Raw genomic sequence first — 21,158 nt, forward strand, 5'->3', positions numbered from 1 at the left:
TAGTTAATTAATACCTGATGAGAAAATTGGCTGAGCCTTTGGGGGTGTGTGTTGGTCACCTTCTACACGTTGGATCACTCACTCGCTGCATGTGTCACTCACCTAGATCTTCCAAAGATGTGTCCAGAAGCATAGTTTTAGAACACAAAAGAGGATCCAAGACTTAATATTCAATGCAAACATCATTTTTCTTTTTAAAAAGTGTTTAAAATTTTCTAAAAGGACCTAATTATTCTTGCCACATACATACCCAGTTTTTCTGGCTGCTGATCAAGAAGATCCCAGCCCTTAATAATCTCAATTGACAGTAAGTAACACTGCATTGTGCCAGGTTACTGGTTATTTGGTATAACTGGTTATAAGTTATTATTACTGTGACTTTATCCTTAATCTTGCTCCTGTTTGGTTAAATTTAACAGAGGAGACTATCGAACTGGGAAGCGACTGAACATGCGGAAGGTCATTCCATACATTGCCAGTCAGTTTCGCAAAGACAAGATTTGGCTTCGAAGGACCAAGCCCAGTAAACGCCAGTATCAGATTTGTTTGGCTGTCGATGACTCTTCTAGCATGGTAGACAACCATACCAAACAGGTAAGGAGGAGAGGTGTAGTGGCAGTTCGATGGGCCACCTGAATGTTTTAAATATGTTCTGGCTAAAAAACACTTTGAAATACCAGTTAGTTTGTTCTGAGAATATGAGACCATATTTGAGAAGATCTAAGATTTAAAGAGTTCAAAGGGGCAATTTCAGGACGTCTCAAGAAATTTTGGTGTCTTACTGCTGTAGGTCGTTTAGATTGTTGTTTCTTAGCATTGCCAGGCTATTGTCTAGTTGCAGAGTAAGTAAATTTGTCAGTGTTTACTTTCCACTGAATGAATGTACTATATTTTTTAAGACCATGCACAACGTAATAACTGAATAGCCCTGATACTTTTTTTTTTTTTTTTTTTTTTTGCGGTACGCGGGCCTCTCACTGCTGTGGCCTCTCCCGTTGTGGAGCACAGGCTCCGGACGCGCAGGCTCAGCGGCCATGGCTTACGGGCCCAGCCGCTCCGCGGCATGTGGGATCTTCCCGGACCGGGGCACGAACCCGTGTCCCCTGCATCGGCAGGCGGACTCTCAACCACTGCGCCACCAGGGAAGCCCTGAGTATCCCTGATTTTTTAAGATGTCTTCAGTACACATTTCTTTACGTCTGTGTAGTTAGTGTTCTATCAGTAGTAACAAGGCTTAGGAGCCTGGGTGGTGTTACAACACACACACACACACACACACACACACACACACACTCTCTCTCTCTCTCTCTCTCTCTCTCTCTCTCTCTCTCTCTCTCTCTGTCTCTCTCTCTCTCTGTCTCTCTCTCTCTCTCTCTCTCTCTGGAAAAAGTGTAACCTCCGCACGTGTGTTCAGGTCTCAACTCCCCACTTAGTACTGCGTAACTTTGGGCAGTTCATTTTATGTCTGTCAGTTTTACCTTCTGAAAACATGATGATAACAGTACTTACCTCAACCTCAGAGTTGTTATGAAGACTAAGTGAAATCATGTATACAGAGCAGTCAGTTCAGTGCCTGGCACTTGATACATGTTCAGTAGATGTTAGTTGCTACAAGTATCGTCATCTTTTTAACTGAATTTAAATTCTAAAACTATACTGTCATTTATGCATAGATTAGAATAAATTGGTTTTTAAAATCTTTTACCCATGAGAGATTACTTTATGTAGTCAAAAAAGGGGGAAGAAACCTTAAAAATGTATGGACCAAATTTCTCAAGATCGCTTTTATTGGATAATGTCTAGAGCAGACCTTTCCTACGAGTATAAAGGATATTGGGTTTCGGCGCTTGTGCTATTAGCCAGGGCCTAAGACTACCAAAGCCACCAAAGCCTCTGAGTTGGTTGTGAATAGCCATATTGATGTTGTTCCCCTGTGTGCCATACCAAAAAAGTAGTGTTTTCTGTGGGAATCTTGGTATAAAAAAGGTTGAAAGGCATTGGTGTAGAGGATATTCCGATTTCTTCAACCCTTCACTTTGTTTCACAGCTTGCCTTTGAATCTCTGGCTGTGATTGGAAATGCTCTAACCTTTCTGGAAGTGGGTCAGATTGCGGTGTGCAGGTAAGAGTGCCTTTTAATCCCATTGGGAAAACCAGCCTTTTTTTGCATGACAAAAAATAACTCCCATTGTATTTGGTTTTTCTCCCCCAAGTTTTGGAGAGTCCGTAAAGCTGTTACACCCATTTCACGAACAGTTCAGTGATTACTCAGGGTCCCAGATTCTGCGGCTCTGCAAATTCCAACAAAAGAAAACCAAGATTGCTCAGGTATGCTGATGACTTCAGATGTCTTCTGCAGTTATTTTATGGTATAGGAGAGACATAATTTTTAGAACTCCCTCCTCCCCAGCATGGTAAAATTTACAATAGAGAATAGTCCTAAGCCTCAGCCGGTGTACCACTAGAATAGAATCTCCCTTGGCATCCATTATTAAATAGGATGTGATCTCTTTTTCTGTTTTTCAAAGATCATTTGACTTTGCATCATTGATTTTCTGGCTCCCTATTTTGAGAGGTTTGGAACATTTTGGAAAAATGAACCACCTCCCAGTACCCTTATCAAGTGGGTCAAGGCCAATTTCTCTACCATTTAGCCTAGAGAAGACGATGTGAAATAAAGCCAGTGACTTGCTCAGGATGGCATACGTTCTAAACACAGCATGGGATAACAATTCTGTCCTGATTCCTGCCGTAATTTAGCCTCCTTCACGTTACACTGGATATTTTGTTTTCTTGCCCAGCTCTTTTCCTTTCTTGAAAGAAGACAGCTCTTTGGTTCATTTGGGGGATTACTGACTTCTTGTCCCCCAGAGGAAGTGTTTCTTTTCCTTTGGGGTGTCTCGTAGAACACTAGTGGGGTATATGCCAGGGACACAGGTCTTGTCTGTGCTTGAGAATGCCAGCACCCAACATGAATGCCAAGTGCAAGGATTGTCAGTCCTTTATGGATGGATGGGACAGTTTGATTGCTATAGATTTGAGATGGTTATCTGACAATCACTTAAGTGCCAGAAGTAATTTCAGTCTCTATGATAGTGGGAAGAGAGCTTAAATAGTTCTCTAATTGTCTATTTCTGGTTTAGTTTCTAGAGTCTGTAGCCAACATGTTTGCAGCCGCTAAGCAGCTCTCACAAAACATCAGTCCAGGTGAGCTGTGTTCTTTGGTCTTTGCTAACAAAATGCTTTTTTGTTCTCGTACTATTTGCAAGTTGCTTGTTTTCATCTCAGTGTACCCATCACCATCTTTTAAAGTGTATGCTCTATAGGAAAACACATAAACAGGGGATGATGCAGAGGTATTAAACACTCATGGAATTTTTTACCCACCTGTTCATTCATTCAAAAATTTTTATTGAACCCATACTCAAGAGGCTTATAATCAAAGGAAAAGGTAGACACCAACTAGTTTGTAATTAACTAGTATGTACTCATTTGATAGATTTGAGTTCAATTGTGAATGAAAGGAGTAAGGGTGTGTGGAATTAAATGTAAAGAGTATTCTTCAATATTTGAATAACAAAGGAAAGTGGAGAAGGACATAATTCAGAAACCAGCTAATCCATCCATGATTGATTTGGGGCTTTTGCAGCACACCAGTTCTTTAGCCTTTCCCTAAACCCTCAAATTCTGATTGTACCATGGGAAGACTTCCTTTTAAAGTAGGTCATTCACGCCTCTCAACACTTGCTAACCTTCCTTGACAGAAGACAGCCTGCCTTTAAGCACAACAGTCTTTCACTGGAAACATTATATAATATGCTAAAAATTTTAATACATTTTTATTCACTGTTCATTTTAGTGGTCCCTTCTATTTAAGTTTTTGTTTAAATTTCTATTTGTTTTTTTTTTTTTCAAGAAAAACAACAGAATTTAGGTACAAGAAATTGACAGAAATCTGAAGCTAATAGCCAATGACTGATATTTGGAAGATACAGTTCTAGGTTTCTGATTTGGGCACTTTCTTTTAATGGTCTAACTCAGGACTGCTTTTTTTATACTTTATATCCATAAACATGTTTTAATTCTCACATGTTGCTGTACAACAAAGTTGATCTAAATGTGACATTCCCCAAAGCACTACTGGGAAATTGTTTTATTGACAGAAGTTTTGTGTGTCTTTGTGCAGCCTTGTTTGTGACTCACACGTTCAAAGTAATAGATCTAATTTTATTTGTGCCCAGAATTCACCAGTTTCAGAGAACTGCTTGGTTTTGATAGCACAGAGAAAGCCTGCACTAATTTGTCTTACTGTCCGTAGTTTACTTAATTTTTGGCTGCGTTGGTCTTCGTTGCTGTGCACAGGCTTTCTCTAGTTGCAGTGAGCAGGGGCTACTCTTCCTTGTGGTGCGTGGGCTTCTCATTGCAATGGCTTCTCTTGTTGCAGAGCATGGGCTCTAGGCGTGCGGGCTCTAGAGCTCAGGCTCAGTAGTTGTGGCACACGGGCTTAGTTGCTCCACGGCATGTGGGATCTTCCCGGACCAGGGCTCGAACCCGTGCCCCCTGCATTGGCAGGCGGATTCTTAACCACTGCTGCACCAGGGAAGTCCCCGTACGTAGTTCGAGTTGTCATTTGAGTTGAGTTGTTCCTCTCCTGCTGTTATGTTCTACTACAGAAACTGCACAGCTCCTCCTGGTGGTCTCTGACGGACGCGGCCTTTTCTTTGAGGGCAAAGACAGAGTCCTAGCAGCAGTTCAGGCCGCCCGGAATGCTAACATCTTTGTCATTTTTGTTGTGTTGGACAATCCCAGTTCACGGGTGAGTGATTACTAAAAGCCACTTTTCTGGGGATTCCCTTCAAGCTGTTCTATCTGAAAAAGGGCCTGGGTCTCACTGTCATACCGAGAACTCCTATAACATTCATGGCAGCCTGAAGGGCACTGTGCTAGGCATTTTATAATTATTTTCTCATGTAACCGAGCAGTAACCCAGTGATGTAGGGATGGTTATTCCCGCTCTACAGCGAAGGACAGAAGCACAGAGGTTGTAGGTAATGACAAGGAAGCCAGTGTCCAGACTGACTCAGTCTGTCCTCTTAACCACTTTCTGTGCTGACTAGTACTCTGGTGGGTCATCTCCCTCTGCACAGCGTTGCTGCAGGTATCACAGCCTTGATGATGGGCCCTGTCCGTTGGAAACATAGACCAGCCTTTCCAAGTACTTGGATCTCAGCAGTGCCCTCCTCAAAGGAGGAAGCATCAGTCGCTACATGAAAGATGTCCACGGGGTGGTCTGTTCCCGGGGAAGTACTGTCTCTGCAGGCCACATTAAGGCCTGGATAGCAAGCTGAAGATTTAATGTGAATTCTTCCAAGTAGAGAATAGGAGATACCATCGTAGGGAAATCAGGTTTGCTTATCTACCCCTATCCTTCCCTTTTAGTGGCCATTCTCCTGGAAGAGGTGCTCAGAGATCTGCCGCCTCCTTATTGAGAGTTCTGTTTTACTTAGTAATAAGAGCTATTTTTATAAGCAGGAATTAGACATGTGAGGCCTAAAAATTGCCTGCAAAGGAGATCATAAAAGAGCTAGCCAAGGACACTGATTTAGTTTTTTTATTTCTAAATGTTTTTTTCTTGCCAGGATTCTATCTTGGACATCAAGGTACCAATATTTAAAGGGCCTGGAGAGATGCCTGAAATCCGGTCCTACATGGAAGAGTTCCCATTCCCGTTCTATATAATCCTACGCGATGTGAACGCACTTCCCGAGACGCTCAGCGATGCTCTCCGGCAGTGGTTTGAGCTGGTGACGGCCTGTGACCACCCGTAGAACAGAAGGAACGCAGTCCTAAGTGAGACTTTGCAGTCAGAATGTCACTGGTTGCCAGGTACTCCCTTTGGGACAACTGTTTCTGAACTCCCAGCTCGAAAATGGTATTTAATCTTAGACTTGATTTATAAACATTCACCCAACAGCTACAAAAAATTTTATTGCAACATTTTACGACACAATTTCAGAGCCTAGAGAAAACTCATGCTCCCTGCTGTGCCTGGGCTCCAGTGCTTGTAATAAACTTGGGGTGAAGGAACCGGCAGCAGCAGGTGTCTGGTCCCGTACCTGGGGAGTGGCGCGGCCCTTCGGGCTCGTCTCAGAAGTCCTGGCCCGAGAGGAGGCTGCACCCCACCCTTGGGGCCCAGCTGCCTGCCTTCCCTCCCGGGGACCCTGGACACCTCCATGAGGAGAGGCTGTTGGAAGCATGGGACTGTGCCAGGCCTCTGGGCAAAGGACTAAAGGGAACTTCCCTTTTGACCCTGTGCTAATAAGGCTTGGCCTTGCGAAGCCCACAGGGTGTACCCCAAAGCTGTCAAGTGGCTAAGGTAGCTGCGGTTTTTTTTACTGTGCTGCTTATGAAAGGAACTAACTTCTCTACGAGGGTAGGAGGCTTGTGGTATGTGTGTTTTTTTATAAAACAACCAGACATGGGAGCCAAAATCATCAGAAAATGACCCTTGGGCCATGTATGAATGAAATGGCTTTTCAGTGTCCTCCCCTTCACCTTTGCTGCTTCGGGAGACTATGCAATGATGGAAAGATGATTTTTCCTTTATTTCATTCTCTCTGTGCCATAGTTCCTGCTGTGGTAGTAATTTATTTCTTTAGTTCATTTTTTCTTAACAGTTAAGAGGAAGAATCATTCCTCACTGATTTCAAGTTGAACTGAGCCTGTCTTATGCTGGAAAAGAAGTGCTGTATCAGAAGAACTAAGCAGCCACATCTTTTTTTCCAGTCAAAAATGCATTAACGGTTTTTAGGCAGTTTTTACTTTGCCAAAAAGCAGTGCTTGAATACTTAACTGTGTGGTGTGTTCTGTTTAAGCTCTGTCAGATGTTCTTTTGTAGACAACATGCCATGACGTAATCATCTATCTCCATGTCTGTTACCAAGTTACACTGTGAAGTGTGCCTCCCTTTTGAGGTGGTCCTCAAAGACACAGTTTGCTTGTTGTTTAACCAAGTGCCCTAAAGCATGTACCTGAGGTTATATCATTTTTTATTCTAAAAAGCTATGCAGGTTATATTCTGAAAACTATTAAAAAATATACCACTGTTGATGTAACTTGTGACCACTCTTAATGGAACATGACAGGAGTGTAAAAGGTGTGCCAGGGGGTCTTGTCTGCTGGATCAGTGAGCTGTCAGTCACTAGTTTATGCTGTGTATCACGACTCCAAAACTTCAGTGGCTTATTTCAAGTCAGGGCCTGTTTCTTGTGGTTATGTCTGTGGTGGGTGAGCCTCAGCATGCTGGCCTCATGGCAGAAGATGGGCAAGCTAGTGGACACACACAATGGCTTGTAAAGATGCTGCTCCAAGATGAAATCTGAGTGTAAGAGATGTATCCCTGGCCAAAGGCCTCCGTGGGGCAGGAAGTTTAATCTTCCATACCAACATTATGACTGTGATGCGGTCCATCATATCTACCTTTAATTGACAGGACAAGCTAAGCTGAAGCATCCCAACTGAGGTGCCAGCATAAGTGATTCCCTTGGCCCTGGGATAGCTAATAGGGTCTGGAACAGAAGAATTTCAGTAAGCAAGTTACCCAAGAGTGCTATCTATCTTCAGTTTGTGCTGTGACAGGAAAAGGGTTGGGAAGCACAGGAGCAGACACAGGAGACCCATCAGGAACTGAGGGCGTTGGTTAGGAAGAGTGACACACCTGAGTCACTTAGAAGAAGCTACTGCGGATAGGCTTGCTCTGTCACACACTCACTTGGAGCACTTGGAGCTCAACCTTTACATTTGCCTTACCTTCCTCTCCACCTCCATCCAAACCCCAGTCTTGTCTGGTCTAACTTCTGGATATTTACCTTATTCTGTCTTCTGTCTTCCTTTTTGCTTTCCTCTGACTGCAGTGCAGCTGGAGCTCTCTTAAAATGTAGCTTGAGGGGGACTTCCCTGGGGGTAAAGAATCCACCTTCCAATGCAGGGGACACAGGTTCAATCCCTGGTCAGGGAACTAAGATCCCACACGCCACGGGGCAATGAAGCCTGCACACCTCAACTAGAGAGCCTGTGTGCCGCAAACTACGAGCCCACGCACCACAAGGAGAGAGAAGCCCGCGCACCGCAACGAAAGATCCCGCATGCCGCAACTAAGACCCGACGGAGCCAAAAAAATTTTTTAAATAAATATTAAATAAAATGTAGTACTAATCACTTTGCTAGCTTCACTTTGTCATACTTACAACATCCAAGGAGATCCTTCTGAATTCCTGTGAAGAAGGTACCATTTGTTGCTTCTTAGCACTACCTGCATCCCCTGTCCCTTCTCTCCCAGCATCCCCACCACACTATTTGATCTGATCACAGCAAACCACAGGGGCCTTGGAATCTGCCAGTGTTCCATGCATTCTTTGTCTAGAACTCTCTTACCCACTTTGCCTTTCTGACTAGCTCAGATAAGCCCTCCAAGAAGAAAGCTCCCACAGTATAAGCCTTGACAACATCTATAAACACTACGTTGGACTTATGTCTTCCTACCCAAAGAGTGATTCTAAGGACAGGGGGCATATATGACTCGTGACAGCATTACCAATGTCTAGCATGAGTGAATCTTTCCGGATGGGAAGAAGAAATAGTATAAAAATGTCAGTTCTCACTTTATAGATTCAACGCAACCAAAATTTCAGTAACGATCCTAAGATGACTTAGAGGAAAATAATACAAAACATTTCTAAAGGTCATACAGACCATTAATAGAAGACTCTTACAAGATACTACAGGGGAGTATTCTTGCCTAATACTAAAACATACAACAAAAAAGTAAAAACGACCTGGATGAAATTACCCTGAGGGTTATTCAGACCCTAAAAGAATTTACCAGGAGTATCACAAACCCCAGGAATATGAATGAATTAGTTAATAAATGGTGCTGAAATTATAGTTTACAACCGGAAAAGAACTTATATCCCCATTATGCTATAAACCAAAATCCTAGATAAACATTTTAAACATTAACAATGAAAAATTTTTTAAGTTCTGAAGGGGAGAAGATGAAATTGAAAAGGCTCAAAAGAATGGAAAATACACGTGACTATATAGAGACTTAAAGTTATAAAAGGAAAAGGATCAATTTTTAAAAATATGGCAAAAAGCCCATATAAAATTAGAATAAAAGTCTGGACCATCATAAAGGGACCAAAGTCATCATAATTCACAAAATAAGTATAACTAGAAGTGGCAAGGGATATTTAATTTCACTACTATTTAAAAGAAAAAAAATGAATTGCTAATTAGTAGACAAATTTTGAAATATGTGGTTATGGTATTAGCATCATTCACACAATGCCTGGTAATGTTCAAAATCTTTAGAGTGCTTATATGCGCCAGGTTCTGTTCTCAGTGCACTACATACAGTACAGTACAACAGCAGCTCCGGGGTAGATGCTGTTATTTCACTTTACAGACGAGCAAACAGGCGAGGAAACACACACACAAAAGTAGCCAGAAGTACACAACTGGGAAAAGGGAGCTCCAAGGATTCCAAGCAAGGCAATCAAGTAAATGCTCAGTGAACGAACGGGTAATTGAACACTTTGGGCTGTATTTTAATTCACAACAATCCTGTTTTTTAAAAGTAGGAGGGATTCACTAACACCTTACAGTTAATATAACTTAAGAGCGTAAGGAGTGTGTTGAGGGGAGGATAAAACGATTATAGGGGAAAAAAGCTTAAGGCGTAGGGATGTTTGGTTACTCGTTACTAGTGACACAAAATTCTCAAAACTGCAATGGGACAACCATTTAAAGCCTTGTAACTAAGGCCGATCATGAAGACTACAACGCCAGGAAAAATGCTCGCAGTAGAAAAGAACAGGGACAAGAACGAGAAAAGGAGACGGGCAGAACACACACTTGAAGAGAAATTAACATATAAATTTTTAGAATTTTTCACTATACGCACTAAACCTCAAACAGAATATACTAGTTTTCTTCCCTCACCCCCCAAATCCTTTCATTTAATGAAACTTAACCACGTGTCAGGAACTGGGCTAAATGCCTCACCACTATCTCATTCTTACAACAACCTGTGAAGCAGGAACTGCTATCCTGTTTCACGGATGAGCAAACTTAGGCTAAGACAAAGCGAAACTGCCTTGAGCTTCAGTTCCGACTGCCCGACTGCCGGGCTCCCGGAGCCAGCGCAACTGCGGCCGGCCGCCTCCCGGGAAACCGAGCTCGCCCCGCCCTGTCACCGCCCCACTTCCGCCCCTGCGCGCTGGGGCTCTGGCGGACCGCGCTGTGGACGTGATGGCCGCTTCCCGCTTACCCCCAGCGACGCTAACGCTAAAGCAGGTACCAACTGTCCTCGCCGGCCTCTTAGGGCAGCTTTACCGGGTCTGACCTCGATTCTCTACCGCTCCCTGCACCCATTCTATAGAGGGGTCTCGGGGACTACTGGGGGCGGACAACCCTGCGCGCGCCCCACTGATTGGCTCGGGCTGGGGGGGCGGGGCTTCGGGCCGACGGGAAGCGCAAGGGCCAAGGTTGGGGCTACTCTCCAGTCCTGGTGCAAGAGGCGGGCCGGGCTCTTGACCTTGAGCCCGGATCCCTCAATGCCTAGTGACTGCGGGAAAGACTGGTCTGCTGCTTGTACTCTTTTTTTTTTTTTTTTTTTTTTTGTGGTACACGGGCCTCTCACTGTTGTGGCCTCTCCCGTTGCGGAGCACAGGCTCCGGACACGCAGGCTCAGCGGCCATGGCTCACGGGCCCAGCCGCTCCGCTGCATGTGGGATCTTCCCGGACCGCGCACGAACCCGTGTCCCCTGCATCGGCAGGCGGACTCTCAACCACTGCGCCACCAAGGAAGCCCTGCTTGTACTCTTGATTTTAAGTTTGACAAGGGAGTAAGGAGACAACGCAAACAAACTTCTTGCCGTTTTCTTAAAAGAAAAAAGGTGGTTTTCTTCCCCCTTTTCAAAATTGAGAACCAAAGAGAAAAGAGCCTACCGGGCTGACGATTGTGCAGCTGTAATTGCCATTTCTCCTCCCCTGCACAGTTCGTGAGAAGGCAACAAGTTCTCCTCCTCTACAGAAGGATTTTGCAGGCAATTCGGCAAGTTCCAAATGATTCTGATCGCAAATACCTGAAGGACTGGGCAAGGGAAGAATTCAAAAGAAACAAAAGTGCCACCGAAGAGGTGAGACCAAGATCATGGTGATGGTAGGCCCTGACCCTTTTGTACTGATTAGTGTGTTTTTATAAAAAGTTTGATAGATATCTTGGGATATGTCACTGAGATAGTATATCTTGATCATTGCTCTTGATGTTACTGATTTTTCACTTAACCGATATTTTAAATTTAACAATGTTTGCTATATCTACACTCTACAGTAGCACCACCCAACTTGTCTGTTAAACCACACACACACGAAAAGATAATAAATATGACAGCATGATGGTTTGGGAAGTATGTTTGGGGTGTATGAAAGCATGCCAGACATTGTGTACCCCTAATTGTTAACTTTCGGCTTTCCTGACGTGCATCAGTGCCAGTTCTCCGTATTAGTTCCTAATTTTAACAAATAAAATGGTAGAGCTGTACCTTGTTTAACCAGTTAAAACAGTGACCAGATTTCACTTTCTTCTACAGGATACAATCCGGATGATGATTACTCAAGGCAATATGCAGCTCAAAGAGTTAGAAAAAACACTTGCTTTAACCAGATCTTAACTACAGCATTATTCTGAAAGGTTTTCAAAGTCTCCATGTGTTTAGTTGAGCTTAGGCTCAACAGTGGGTAGCCCAAAGCCAAGTGAAACTATCTGTACATAGAGCCCTTGAGCAAAATATCAGAACATGGAGCATGGCATATCAGAGAGAGCCAAGAAAAGGGCATAAGAGCAATTGTCTTAGCACTGAAAACATACCGTTTATTTTGAAAATGTTCTTGGATATGTCAGCAGTTTTTGGAAGAAGCAAAAACCAGTACAATAGATAGCACATAAAAAGATGTTCAACACCATTAATCATTAGGAAAATGCAAATCAAAACCACCAAGAGATACTATTTACATCCACTAGAATGGCTATAATTAAAAAGGGAGATAATTGCAAATGTTGGTGAGGATGTGGAGAAACGAACCCTTAAACACTGCTGGTGGGACAATAAAATTGTGCAGCCACTTTGGAAAAAAGACTGTCAGTTGCCCAAAAGGTTAAACAGCATTATTCATAATAGCCAAAAAGTAGACAATCCAAATGCCCATCAGCTGATTAATGGATAAGAAAAACGTGGTATACCCATACAATAAAATATTATTTAGCAAACAGAAAGGGATGAAGTACTGATACATGCTACACCTGGATGAACCCTGAAAACATTAAGTGGCCAGTCACAAAAGATCATGTATTGTATGATTCTATTTATATGAATGCACAACTCTGAATATACTAAAATCTACTGAACTGTACATTTTACAGGTATGATATGTGAATTATATCTGAATAAAGCCATTTTTCCCCAACTTTTTGGAAATATAATTGATATATAATGTTGTGTAAGTCAATTAAGCTGTTTTAAAACAATGTGAGGTATAGGGCTGGAGGTGTACTGACCTCAGGAGACACCATGGAGCTTCCTTGGAAAGTCCTTCTGCATTAACCCTCAGGGTTGTTGAGGTATGTTCTTCAGATGTGTTGCATCTGATACTCAAGAGGACTTTCCAAAAAGATCACCACTGGGAATCTAGAACTTTGTAGGAAAAAGAAGAAAGAGAAGTTTAACAAATGCACTGAAGCACCTACCAAGAAGAAGAGGCAACTCCTGGTCAAAACTAATGTGGTTACCTTAATATCCACATGGAAAGTAAAACAAATCATTAATTAAGGAAGCTCCTCAGTGCACTAGGTTCTCCAGTGACAGGAAAAAACAGAGTTTGAAGAATACATTGGAGACAGAAGTTGACTTCAGGACACTTTTGAAAGAGACCAAATTTGTTCAACAGTTAATTTCGTGAAAGTGAAAGCTCATGGAAGAGGCTGGGATTGGCAGTTCACCTACAGAACAAATCTAAAAAGTTAATCCAAGAATCAGAGCAGCATCTGAAAGATGTAGAAAAACTTTTGCAGGATAAACAGTGTCTAGTGTTGGACCGTGTGCCATTGGAGAGGTGTAAACCGCTGGTGTGACACTAACCTGCATTCCAAGCCACCCTTGCCCTTCCACAGCTCCAGAACCCACAAGACAAAAATAATTCTGAATACTCTGCCACCGGGGGATGGGCTAATCTAAAATGCTTGCATAAGCCAATTTTCAGGTTTTTATATAGATGTACTTTCAGTCAAGCCATCTGATGAACAGAGGGAAAAGCATGTGTGAACAGTTTCTGAACAGAGAACCTTAGACTTACTCTTTTGTGTGGCATGACTGGCAAATACTCAAGTACAGGCTATCTCTAGTAAATCTAAAATCTTGAAGCTAAAAAACATCCTTTTATGAAGTGTAACAAGCAGTGACTTTGATGTTCTTCCTAGCAGCACTGTATGTGGAAGATGTAAGCGCATTTGTGGTTTGTATTTGCAAGACTCAAATACCACAGACTCCCCAAGAAAACCTAATGTGGGGTTTTGTTTTGATTTTGTTTTTTTAAGTGGGTAAAACATGAAAAATTGAATTTTCATCTTCCAGAGACTAAGACTATTCTCGTGGACAAGCTTTTCCCTTCCTCTCTAAAGAACAGTTTAATTTTATTTGTTCACTTACATCTTTGCGTATCTCCTGAATTATAGGCCAAGTCCGTTGTTTAGCCCAAGAGAAGATTTATTTAGCAATTTCTTCTCACATGTGGAACCATGGTCATTAAGATGTTGGCCAGAATAGAATGCTGGTGAAACACATTTTATTCATCATCTTCATCAGTATTTTGGATTAGGCAAATTAACTGGGTGTTCCCTGTAAACTATACTGTTGTTTGAATGCTGAAGTTTTGTTCCTAAAGTTTAAGATGTCTGAATGTTCAACTAATGTATATTAACTACAATAAATCCATCTTTAAACCCCTTATTATAATATCTATTATATTATCTAAATTATTAGAATTTTTTTAAATGCAAAGCTTTCTAGCATGAGAAGTGGCTGAGGCTATTATTTAACATATTGACTGCCCCTGTGTCATTTTTTTTCCCCTTTAAAGTGTGCCACTGAAGTTTTAAATTCGACAAGACGAGCTTACAAACCTGAAAATAAACTTGAGAGAACATCAAATAAATTCCCTGTCCAGGTTTTGTAATGATGACATACATCTACATTTATTAGGAACGCCTAGATCCATAGATTGTCAGTATTTAAAAGAACAAACCAAAAACAACTGAGCTTGATGGGCAGAACACGCAGGGACTAAATGCATACTTTGTTTTTCTGGGTGTTCCCATGTCAAGAAGTCATATTTTCTCTTTGGCTCAATGAGCAAAAGTTCATTCAAAATTACAGACAACAGTTACTTGGTTCCTCTGTTTACAGAAATAGAATCGAGGTTTCTATGCATATATGGAATTTTGAGGAGATGAATATAATGCCACAAGGGACAAGAAGCTTGGAAGATAATTAAATCCAAAGTTTCAACATACTGTTACTTTTGCAACTTTGTATACTCCATAGAGCAGAGTAACATCCACAGTGCTCCCTGAAGCTGGGGAAGCCAAGTCAATTTATTGCATTATTTACCTTGACATAGTCGCTACAAAGCAGTGGAAAGCTTTTAAGGTTCTTCAATGACAGAACTCAGTTCAAAATGAAACACTTTCAAGAAACAGCCTTATTTCTTTATAAAATGTAGACCAATAAGCTCACATTCAGAAAGGTACTCTAAGATAACTGGCTGTGAATTAGGTTATAGAAATTTCAGGTAATTGCTACGTGAATGTTTTTTCCATTAATCCACTTTAAAATCACTATGATTAATTGTACTGTTTCTTTCTTTCGGCTGAAAGATACAGAAACCATGATCCAATGATTTGAACCTTTCTCCTTTGAGTTCATTGACATTCCCAGCATTATTAGCCAATTAACCCATTATTTAAATACACTCTGACTTTTCAAAACATTTTACAATATACTGGATCTTGTGACATCATGAAAATCCTTCTCCTCAAAATTTGTTTGGTGAGTTTTCCCTGGTTAAGATGTCAGCATTTTGGGAACTATGAACTTGAGGGAGTTCAGCGTGTCTGTTACAGCTCCTACAGAAAGACACTGTCCAGGCACAGGAGGCATGTTGGTATGAATGACTGCTTGAGTTCAGTGCACAGGGATTCATATTTTTTCTTGCTTTTCATTTACATTATTTCATATCCTGAATATTAGGGTTTAGGCTTACACATCCTTCAGTTTCTTAGCACAGCTCGCTTCATCTGAGCTTTTGAACTTCAGATGAACTTGAGCTGAGGTTTCAAATCTGTAATGAACCTGAAACTAAGCAAGCATCCCCTAGTTTCAGTCTAATTGTTGAAGTCTTCATAACTTCAGGGCATAGGAAGCATGTGTCTGGCACGTTTTAGAAATGAGTGCTTTTTTTAAAAGGCAAGTTCTGCTATGTGTACAAAAACTGACACCTCGGACGTAGCTCTTCTGCAGCTGCAGGACCGGAAATCCTCAGGAATCCTTCCCCCCGCCGCCCTCCCCACGGCATGCAGGATCCTAGTTCCCAGACCAGGGATCGAACCCCAGCCCCCTGCACTGGAAGCACAGAGTCGACCACTGGACCACAAGGGATCGAACCCCCGCCCCCTGCACTGGAAGCACAGAGTCGACCACTGGACCACCAGGGAAGTCCCAGGAATCCTTTCTTGTCCCACTTCCCAGGCCCTAGTTTTCCTTGTGTACCTTAGTCCTTAGTTTAGCAAGTTCCTCCTCTAAACTTTTAATGTGTTCCTCCAGTGTGGCCTTGTCTTGCTGGGCTTTCTGACTGGCTTGGCTTCGTGCTTCTTCAATCTTCCTTTCATACCACTTTTCCATCTGGGTAGAAACAGCCTCAAAGAAATACTGGGTGAGCTCCAGCGCCTGGGAGGTATCTCGAGTATGAGGGCCAGTCTGCTCGCCACCTGCTGCCGGTGGCAGCTGCCCGCAGGTGGTGCTGGCTGCTGGCTGCTGGCCACGGTGCCTCGTCTGCACACTTTTCCCAGACTTTTTGGTTTGGGTGCCTCTGTCAACACAGGGCCCAGCCTGCGGGTCGCATTTGGCTGCCTCTTTCAAGGGTAACGAGGCTGTCTGGACCTTGACATTCCTCAGTCGGGAGCCTGTACAGTCCAAGGAAGACAACTCCTGCTGGAGTCTGTGGGCAGCTGTGGAGCTGAGGGCCTTTTCCTTGGGCCTGACCCCCTGGGGGGGGCTGTCAGAGGCTGCTCCTGGGCCTGCGGTCACCACTGACTGATCCACGCCTGTTGTGGAAGGGAAACAAAAGTCAGAGCGAATCCGTGTCCATACAGTCACATGGGCTGGCATTTGAGAGTCCCGGGAATCCTGTAAACCAGGCTTCTCAACCATCACCCACCGTGTGCAACTTCTCCTGTCCTTCCCCTCCACTTCTCCCGATTATCATCTTGGCTTGTCAGGCTTTCAGGGATGTTGCGTTAGACACACTGGTGGCATCTAAGCCAAAAACGTTACTGGCCTTTCCTTTAGCCTGTCTCAATCTACACTAAAGGGCTCTGGGTACCATTTCCTGATTGCTAAGGATGACACATCTCACTACTTGTCCTAAAACTGAATTGGGCATTTACTGATCAGAATAAATACCCCCATTCTCTAACTTCCGGGCCCTTTACAGACCATAGCCCCGGTTACTAGTTCCTTGATCCAAGCTCCCACTTGGAGAGGCGGTCCTATTACCTATACCCAGAGCTCCATGACAAGTTCCGTAACTAGTCCTAGTGTGAAAAGTTTGCCCAGGATTTTCCCCACTGTTATGGGCACAAAGAAGACAAAACCACAAATACAGAGATGGCCTATGGTACCATGAAACACGTGACATATCAAAATCCCCCCATGGAGGTCTAATTACTAAGGCTATGAATGTCCTCAACTGATCATCACTGAGTGTAGCCACTGTAGCTAATGTAAAGATGCTCTGGCTCAAAGCATCTCTTACCCAGCCCCTGGGGCAGCTTTGATACATGAACTGTTTTTTAATGAGGCTGTACGGAGTTGGCCAAAGGTAGAGGGCTGATCAAGGACGAGAAGGGGAAAGAGTCACAAGGGCAGGGGCGAGTGCCCTTCTGAGAGGACACACCCTTTCCTCACCCTCATCTTTGGGGTCCAACTCTGACGCCATCAAGATTGCACTGCTATCACGGATCAACAATTCTTTTATTCCTTCATTCAGATATTTCTGAACACTTAAATAGGAGTGCTTTATTACTGTATAGGAACTGTGTATACAGTAGTGAGCAAAGCATGGTCCTTGCCCCTACAGAGTTCACATTACAACCCAGTGTCTCCCGCAGCCCTGTCACACAGACTGCCTTCAGAGGCAGAAGAGAACGTGACCGGGGGGTTTCATCACCTTTGGATGGAAGGGCTCTCTCTGTATGCTGGTGTCGGTTACCTGTGGAGGACTCGCAAGTGGATGGTGTGGATTTAGTCCTGGAGGCCCTAGAATCTCCAGAAAGCTTCAGCTCCAGATTCTGAATCTTTAACATGCACCAAGTTTTTAATTCATCCACCAAGGACATCTAAAAAAACCCCACAAGTTAGTACACAAGTCATCAGGAGACTCTGATACATGGCTTATGAATTAAAACCTCAAGAATGTGGACTTTTCGACTGTGATAGGGTCTTTTCTGGACAAGCCCCAAAGTTTCGGATTACCCGCCTCCCACGGGCCACACGGCCTTCTCTGTTGGCCCTCTGAAGCCCAGGATTCACCCAGCACCCAAGCCAATAGCTAACTATGATCTTCATTAAGTGACTTAGAGACACCTTAGACGCCAACAGCCAAAGCTTCCCACGGCTTCCACACCAAGCACGTCTGGCTGCTAGGCGCATGAACTCACTCACACGCTCGCAAGTACTCATTTCACGTCTGCCGTCTGGGGTGGACCGCAAACTGCCCGAGGGCAGGAACCCAATCTTGTGCAGGCCCAGCAGGGGCGCGATACATAGCAGTGATCCAGGGCGGAGCTCAGCTCTCCAGCACGTTCTACAAACTGCTCCGCCTCCACCTCCTGCCAGCACATTCAGCCGCAAACAGGAACCGAACTCCAGGCTCCTTCCTCCTGACTTCATTTCAGGTGATAAAAATGGCACGCTCTTTGATGCCAACGCTTTTAGGGGATCTCGGCCTGGGAGTTTTCAATGATGGGTCCGAGTCCCTTGACCCGGGGTGGGGGGAAAGGGTGGCAAATCGCAAGGTCAGCACGGACAGATCTGGCTTTCACCTGCCGTTTCTCTCCCTCGTGCTTCTCTGAGTCCGAGTGCTGCTGCAGGCGGCTCAGGCACTCCGTCCTCTCTGCTGAGAGTCGCTCAACCATCAGCTTGTCCAGAACCCGCATCTAGGATTCAATGGGCAAAGGGCGAGTGACTGAGATGATCTAAGGATGGGACCTGGCATCCTGACTCCCGAGGCGGGCTCAGGAGTACCAAAGCAAGGGCCAGACAGAAGGTCAGCACACCTCCACTCCTCAGCCCAGTCTTTTCCCGTGGCATTCATGGAACTCTGAGTTTTCAGAATTCCTGAGCATGTTTTTGTGTAGGCCAAAGCTTCTTTCTTTTTCTCATTTAAAAGTCCTGAGGGGTTTAAGAGACTATATATACACAGTAAATATACAACTTGAGCCAACACAGTCCTGGTAGGTAAAAGAGAATCTGTATGGGTCTTAGAACGTTATTGCCAAGACTGTTACTGCAAGGAAAAACTATGTCAAGGAGTACGGAGCTACCCCAATTCCCCTCTTTAAAAAATTGTTTTTTTAATCCCCCTTTCCCTTTTTAAATGTCAGTGGCTGCCCAAGAGGAAATGAAAGAAGCCGAATAGTCAGGGCTTTCATCCAGCTTTCCCAGTGAACAAATCCTCTTGGCCCTTCACTGAAAGTAGTCAAAGCACACGTGAAGAAGGTTGTGGACGGAGTTCAAAGGGATTGCTTCAAGGGACTTGGCAGTCCAATGGTTAGGACTCCTCGCTTTCACTGCCAAGGGTGCGGGTTCAATCCCTGGTCGGGCACCACAAGCCGCATGGCCAAAACAAGCAAACAAACAAAAAGGGACTGTTTCAGGGAGTAAATGACTGTCACCTTCCAATCACGGGCCCCTCTGTGCTCCCCCAGCTGGACACTTCCTGTAGGGCTCTCTCCCAGTGGGCCACACTCCCACTGCCTGAGAAGGGCCAAAGCAGAGAAGGGAACCGTTGTGAGCGGGAGCCAGCCACGGAGGGCTCAGTGGCAGCTTCCTCTCCTGTCGGGGACACAGCTGATGCGCCACACTCAGATGTTCATAATAAAAAAGCAGCAGCAGTTCTGCAGATGCGGTGAGCACCTCCTGCTTGGTCTCTTCAGCCCTCACATTTTTCTGTGAACTGCTCTTTGCCTGTTTTCTAGGGCTGGCCTTTTCCGCCACCTCCTGCCCCCTGCATGGACGAATGGCTCGGCCGAGAGCACCCAAGTGGATACGCAAATGTGTTCCTGGGGCACAGCTGACTGGTCCGGGCCTGCACACCTGACTCACGCTGGACCAGAGTCCTTCCCCTGAGATCTGGAATTAGGACTAAGATTCTACATCCCAATCTGTCCCCTTCTTTGAACCAAAGAGAGGTCCTTGAGACATCCCAGCACTCACCTAATGCATTCCTCTCGGGGCTTGAGCTAGCTGAAGTGACGTTTTATTTACAAAACGGTCGTAACTAATCTATTATGGCTCAAAGATTTTTAAAATGGGCTTCCTATGAAATGCAAATAACCAACCTTAAAAATTTCACCAGTAAACAAGGAAGTAAAAACTAAACAGTCAAATGTCCTTAATCAATTGGGAAAAACTTTAAAAAATGCTAACATTAAATGATGGCAGAAGTTGGAGGCTCAGATACTGCTGGTAGGATATAAATCGGTACAACCTTCCAGTTAAGTAGCTTGCCAAAACTTATCAAGAGCCTTAAACATACTCTAAACTTTGGACCCAATTGTCCTAATTCTCAGCAAATAACCTCAGAAGCAATCAAAACTTTATGCTCATAAATGTTCACAGCATTTATTTGAGAGAAAAACTATAAGCAACTTCAGTGTTTAACAAAAGGAATGTTTAAATACATTATGTTGTATTAATATGCTGGAATACTATGAAGCCAAGGACATGGGAAAGTGCTCATGAAGTGAGCATAAAAGTGCTCATAAAATTCAGTAAAAAAAAGCAGGAAGCAAAAGTATGTATATACTAATCATTAGAGAAATACAAATCAAAACTACAATGAGGTATCACCTCACACCAGTCAGAATGGCCATCATTAAAAAATCTACAAATAAGAAATGCTGGAGAGGGTGTGGAGAAAAGGAGACCCTCTTGCACTGTTGGTGGGAATGTAAATTGATACAGACACTATGGGAAAAAGTATGGAGGTTCCTTAAAAAACTGAAAATAGAGCTACCATATGATCCAGCAATCCCACTACTGGGCATATACCCTGAGAAAACCATAATTCAAAATGAGTCACCTATCACAACGTTCACTGCAGCTCAATTTACTATAGCCAGGACATGGAAACAACCTAAGTGTCCATCGTCAGATGAATGGATAAAGAAGACATAGCACATATATACAATGGAATATTACTCAGCCATAAAAAGAAATGAAATTGAGTTATTTGTAGTGAGGTGGATGGACCTAGAATCTGTCATACGGAGTGAAGTAAGTCAGACAGAGAAAAACAATATATGTTTTTCTAACATATATATGCTAACACATACATATGGAATCTAAAGAAAAAAAATGGTTCTGAAGAACCTAGGGGTACAACGGGAATAAAGATGCAGATGTTGAGAATGGACTTGAGGACACAGGGAGGGGGAAGGGTAAGCTGGGACAAAGTGAGAGAGTGGCAAGGACGTATACACACTACCAAATGTAAAACCGATAGCTAGTGGGAAGCAGCCGCATAGCACAGGGATATCCGCTC

The 21,158-nt window shown here is 43.6% G+C and overlaps 3 protein-coding genes across 8 annotated transcripts in view; 2 read left to right on the plus strand and 1 right to left on the minus strand.

Annotated features, from left to right (window-relative positions):
- The window catches only part of MDN1 (midasin AAA ATPase 1), a 160,891-nt gene extending 152,687 nt beyond the window's left edge, over positions 1-8,204 (plus strand). For both annotated transcript variants that reach the window (XM_060114594.1, XM_060114595.1), the window contains exons 97-102: positions 420-594; positions 2,048-2,121; positions 2,213-2,327; positions 3,143-3,206; positions 4,673-4,815; positions 5,639-8,204. In XM_060114594.1, coding sequence (XP_059970577.1) covers positions 420-594; positions 2,048-2,121; positions 2,213-2,327; positions 3,143-3,206; positions 4,673-4,815; positions 5,639-5,827 — 760 coding nt within the window. In that variant the 3' untranslated portion in view covers positions 5,828-8,204. The remainder of the gene's footprint in view (positions 1-419; positions 595-2,047; positions 2,122-2,212; positions 2,328-3,142; positions 3,207-4,672; positions 4,816-5,638) is intronic.
- Positions 8,205-10,275: 2,071 nt separating this feature from the next.
- Positions 10,276-12,527, plus strand: LYRM2 (LYR motif containing 2). The gene is made up of 3 exons (XM_060114601.1): positions 10,276-10,355; positions 11,060-11,200; positions 11,654-12,527. Exons 1-3 carry the CDS (start codon positions 10,311-10,313, stop codon positions 11,732-11,734), a joined length of 267 nt encoding a protein of 88 aa, XP_059970584.1. The 5' UTR covers positions 10,276-10,310; the 3' UTR covers positions 11,735-12,527.
- Positions 11,846-21,158, minus strand: part of ANKRD6 (ankyrin repeat domain 6) — a 215,981-nt gene continuing 206,668 nt past the window's right edge. For 4 of the 5 annotated variants that reach the window (XM_060114600.1, XM_060114598.1, XM_060114599.1 and 1 more), the window contains 3 exons: positions 18,436-18,549; positions 17,604-17,730; positions 14,314-16,437 (listed from right to left, as the gene is read on the minus strand). In XM_060114600.1, the coding sequence (XP_059970583.1) occupies positions 15,866-16,437; positions 17,604-17,730; positions 18,436-18,549 (813 nt within the window). In that variant the 3' untranslated portion in view covers positions 14,314-15,865. Of the gene's footprint in view, positions 12,755-14,313; positions 16,438-17,603; positions 17,731-18,435; positions 18,550-21,158 lie in introns of those variants that run through there. The other variant, XM_060114597.1, reaches the window with a different exon arrangement.

Source organism: Mesoplodon densirostris, chromosome 12, assembly GCF_025265405.1.
Source record: "Mesoplodon densirostris isolate mMesDen1 chromosome 12, mMesDen1 primary haplotype, whole genome shotgun sequence".
NCBI lineage: Eukaryota > Metazoa > Chordata > Mammalia > Artiodactyla > Ziphiidae > Mesoplodon > Mesoplodon densirostris.

Coding starts and splice junctions, on each gene's coding strand:
- LYRM2 (XM_060114601.1), top strand. CDS start 10,311: ATGGCCGCTTCCCGCTTACCCCCAGCGACGCTAACGCTAAAGCAG. Junction 10,356..11,059: donor CGACGCTAACGCTAAAGCAG/GTACCAACTGTC, acceptor TCCCCTGCACAG/TTCGTGAGAAGGCAACAAGT. Junction 11,201..11,653: donor ACAAAAGTGCCACCGAAGAG/GTGAGACCAAGA, acceptor TTTCTTCTACAG/GATACAATCCGGATGATGAT.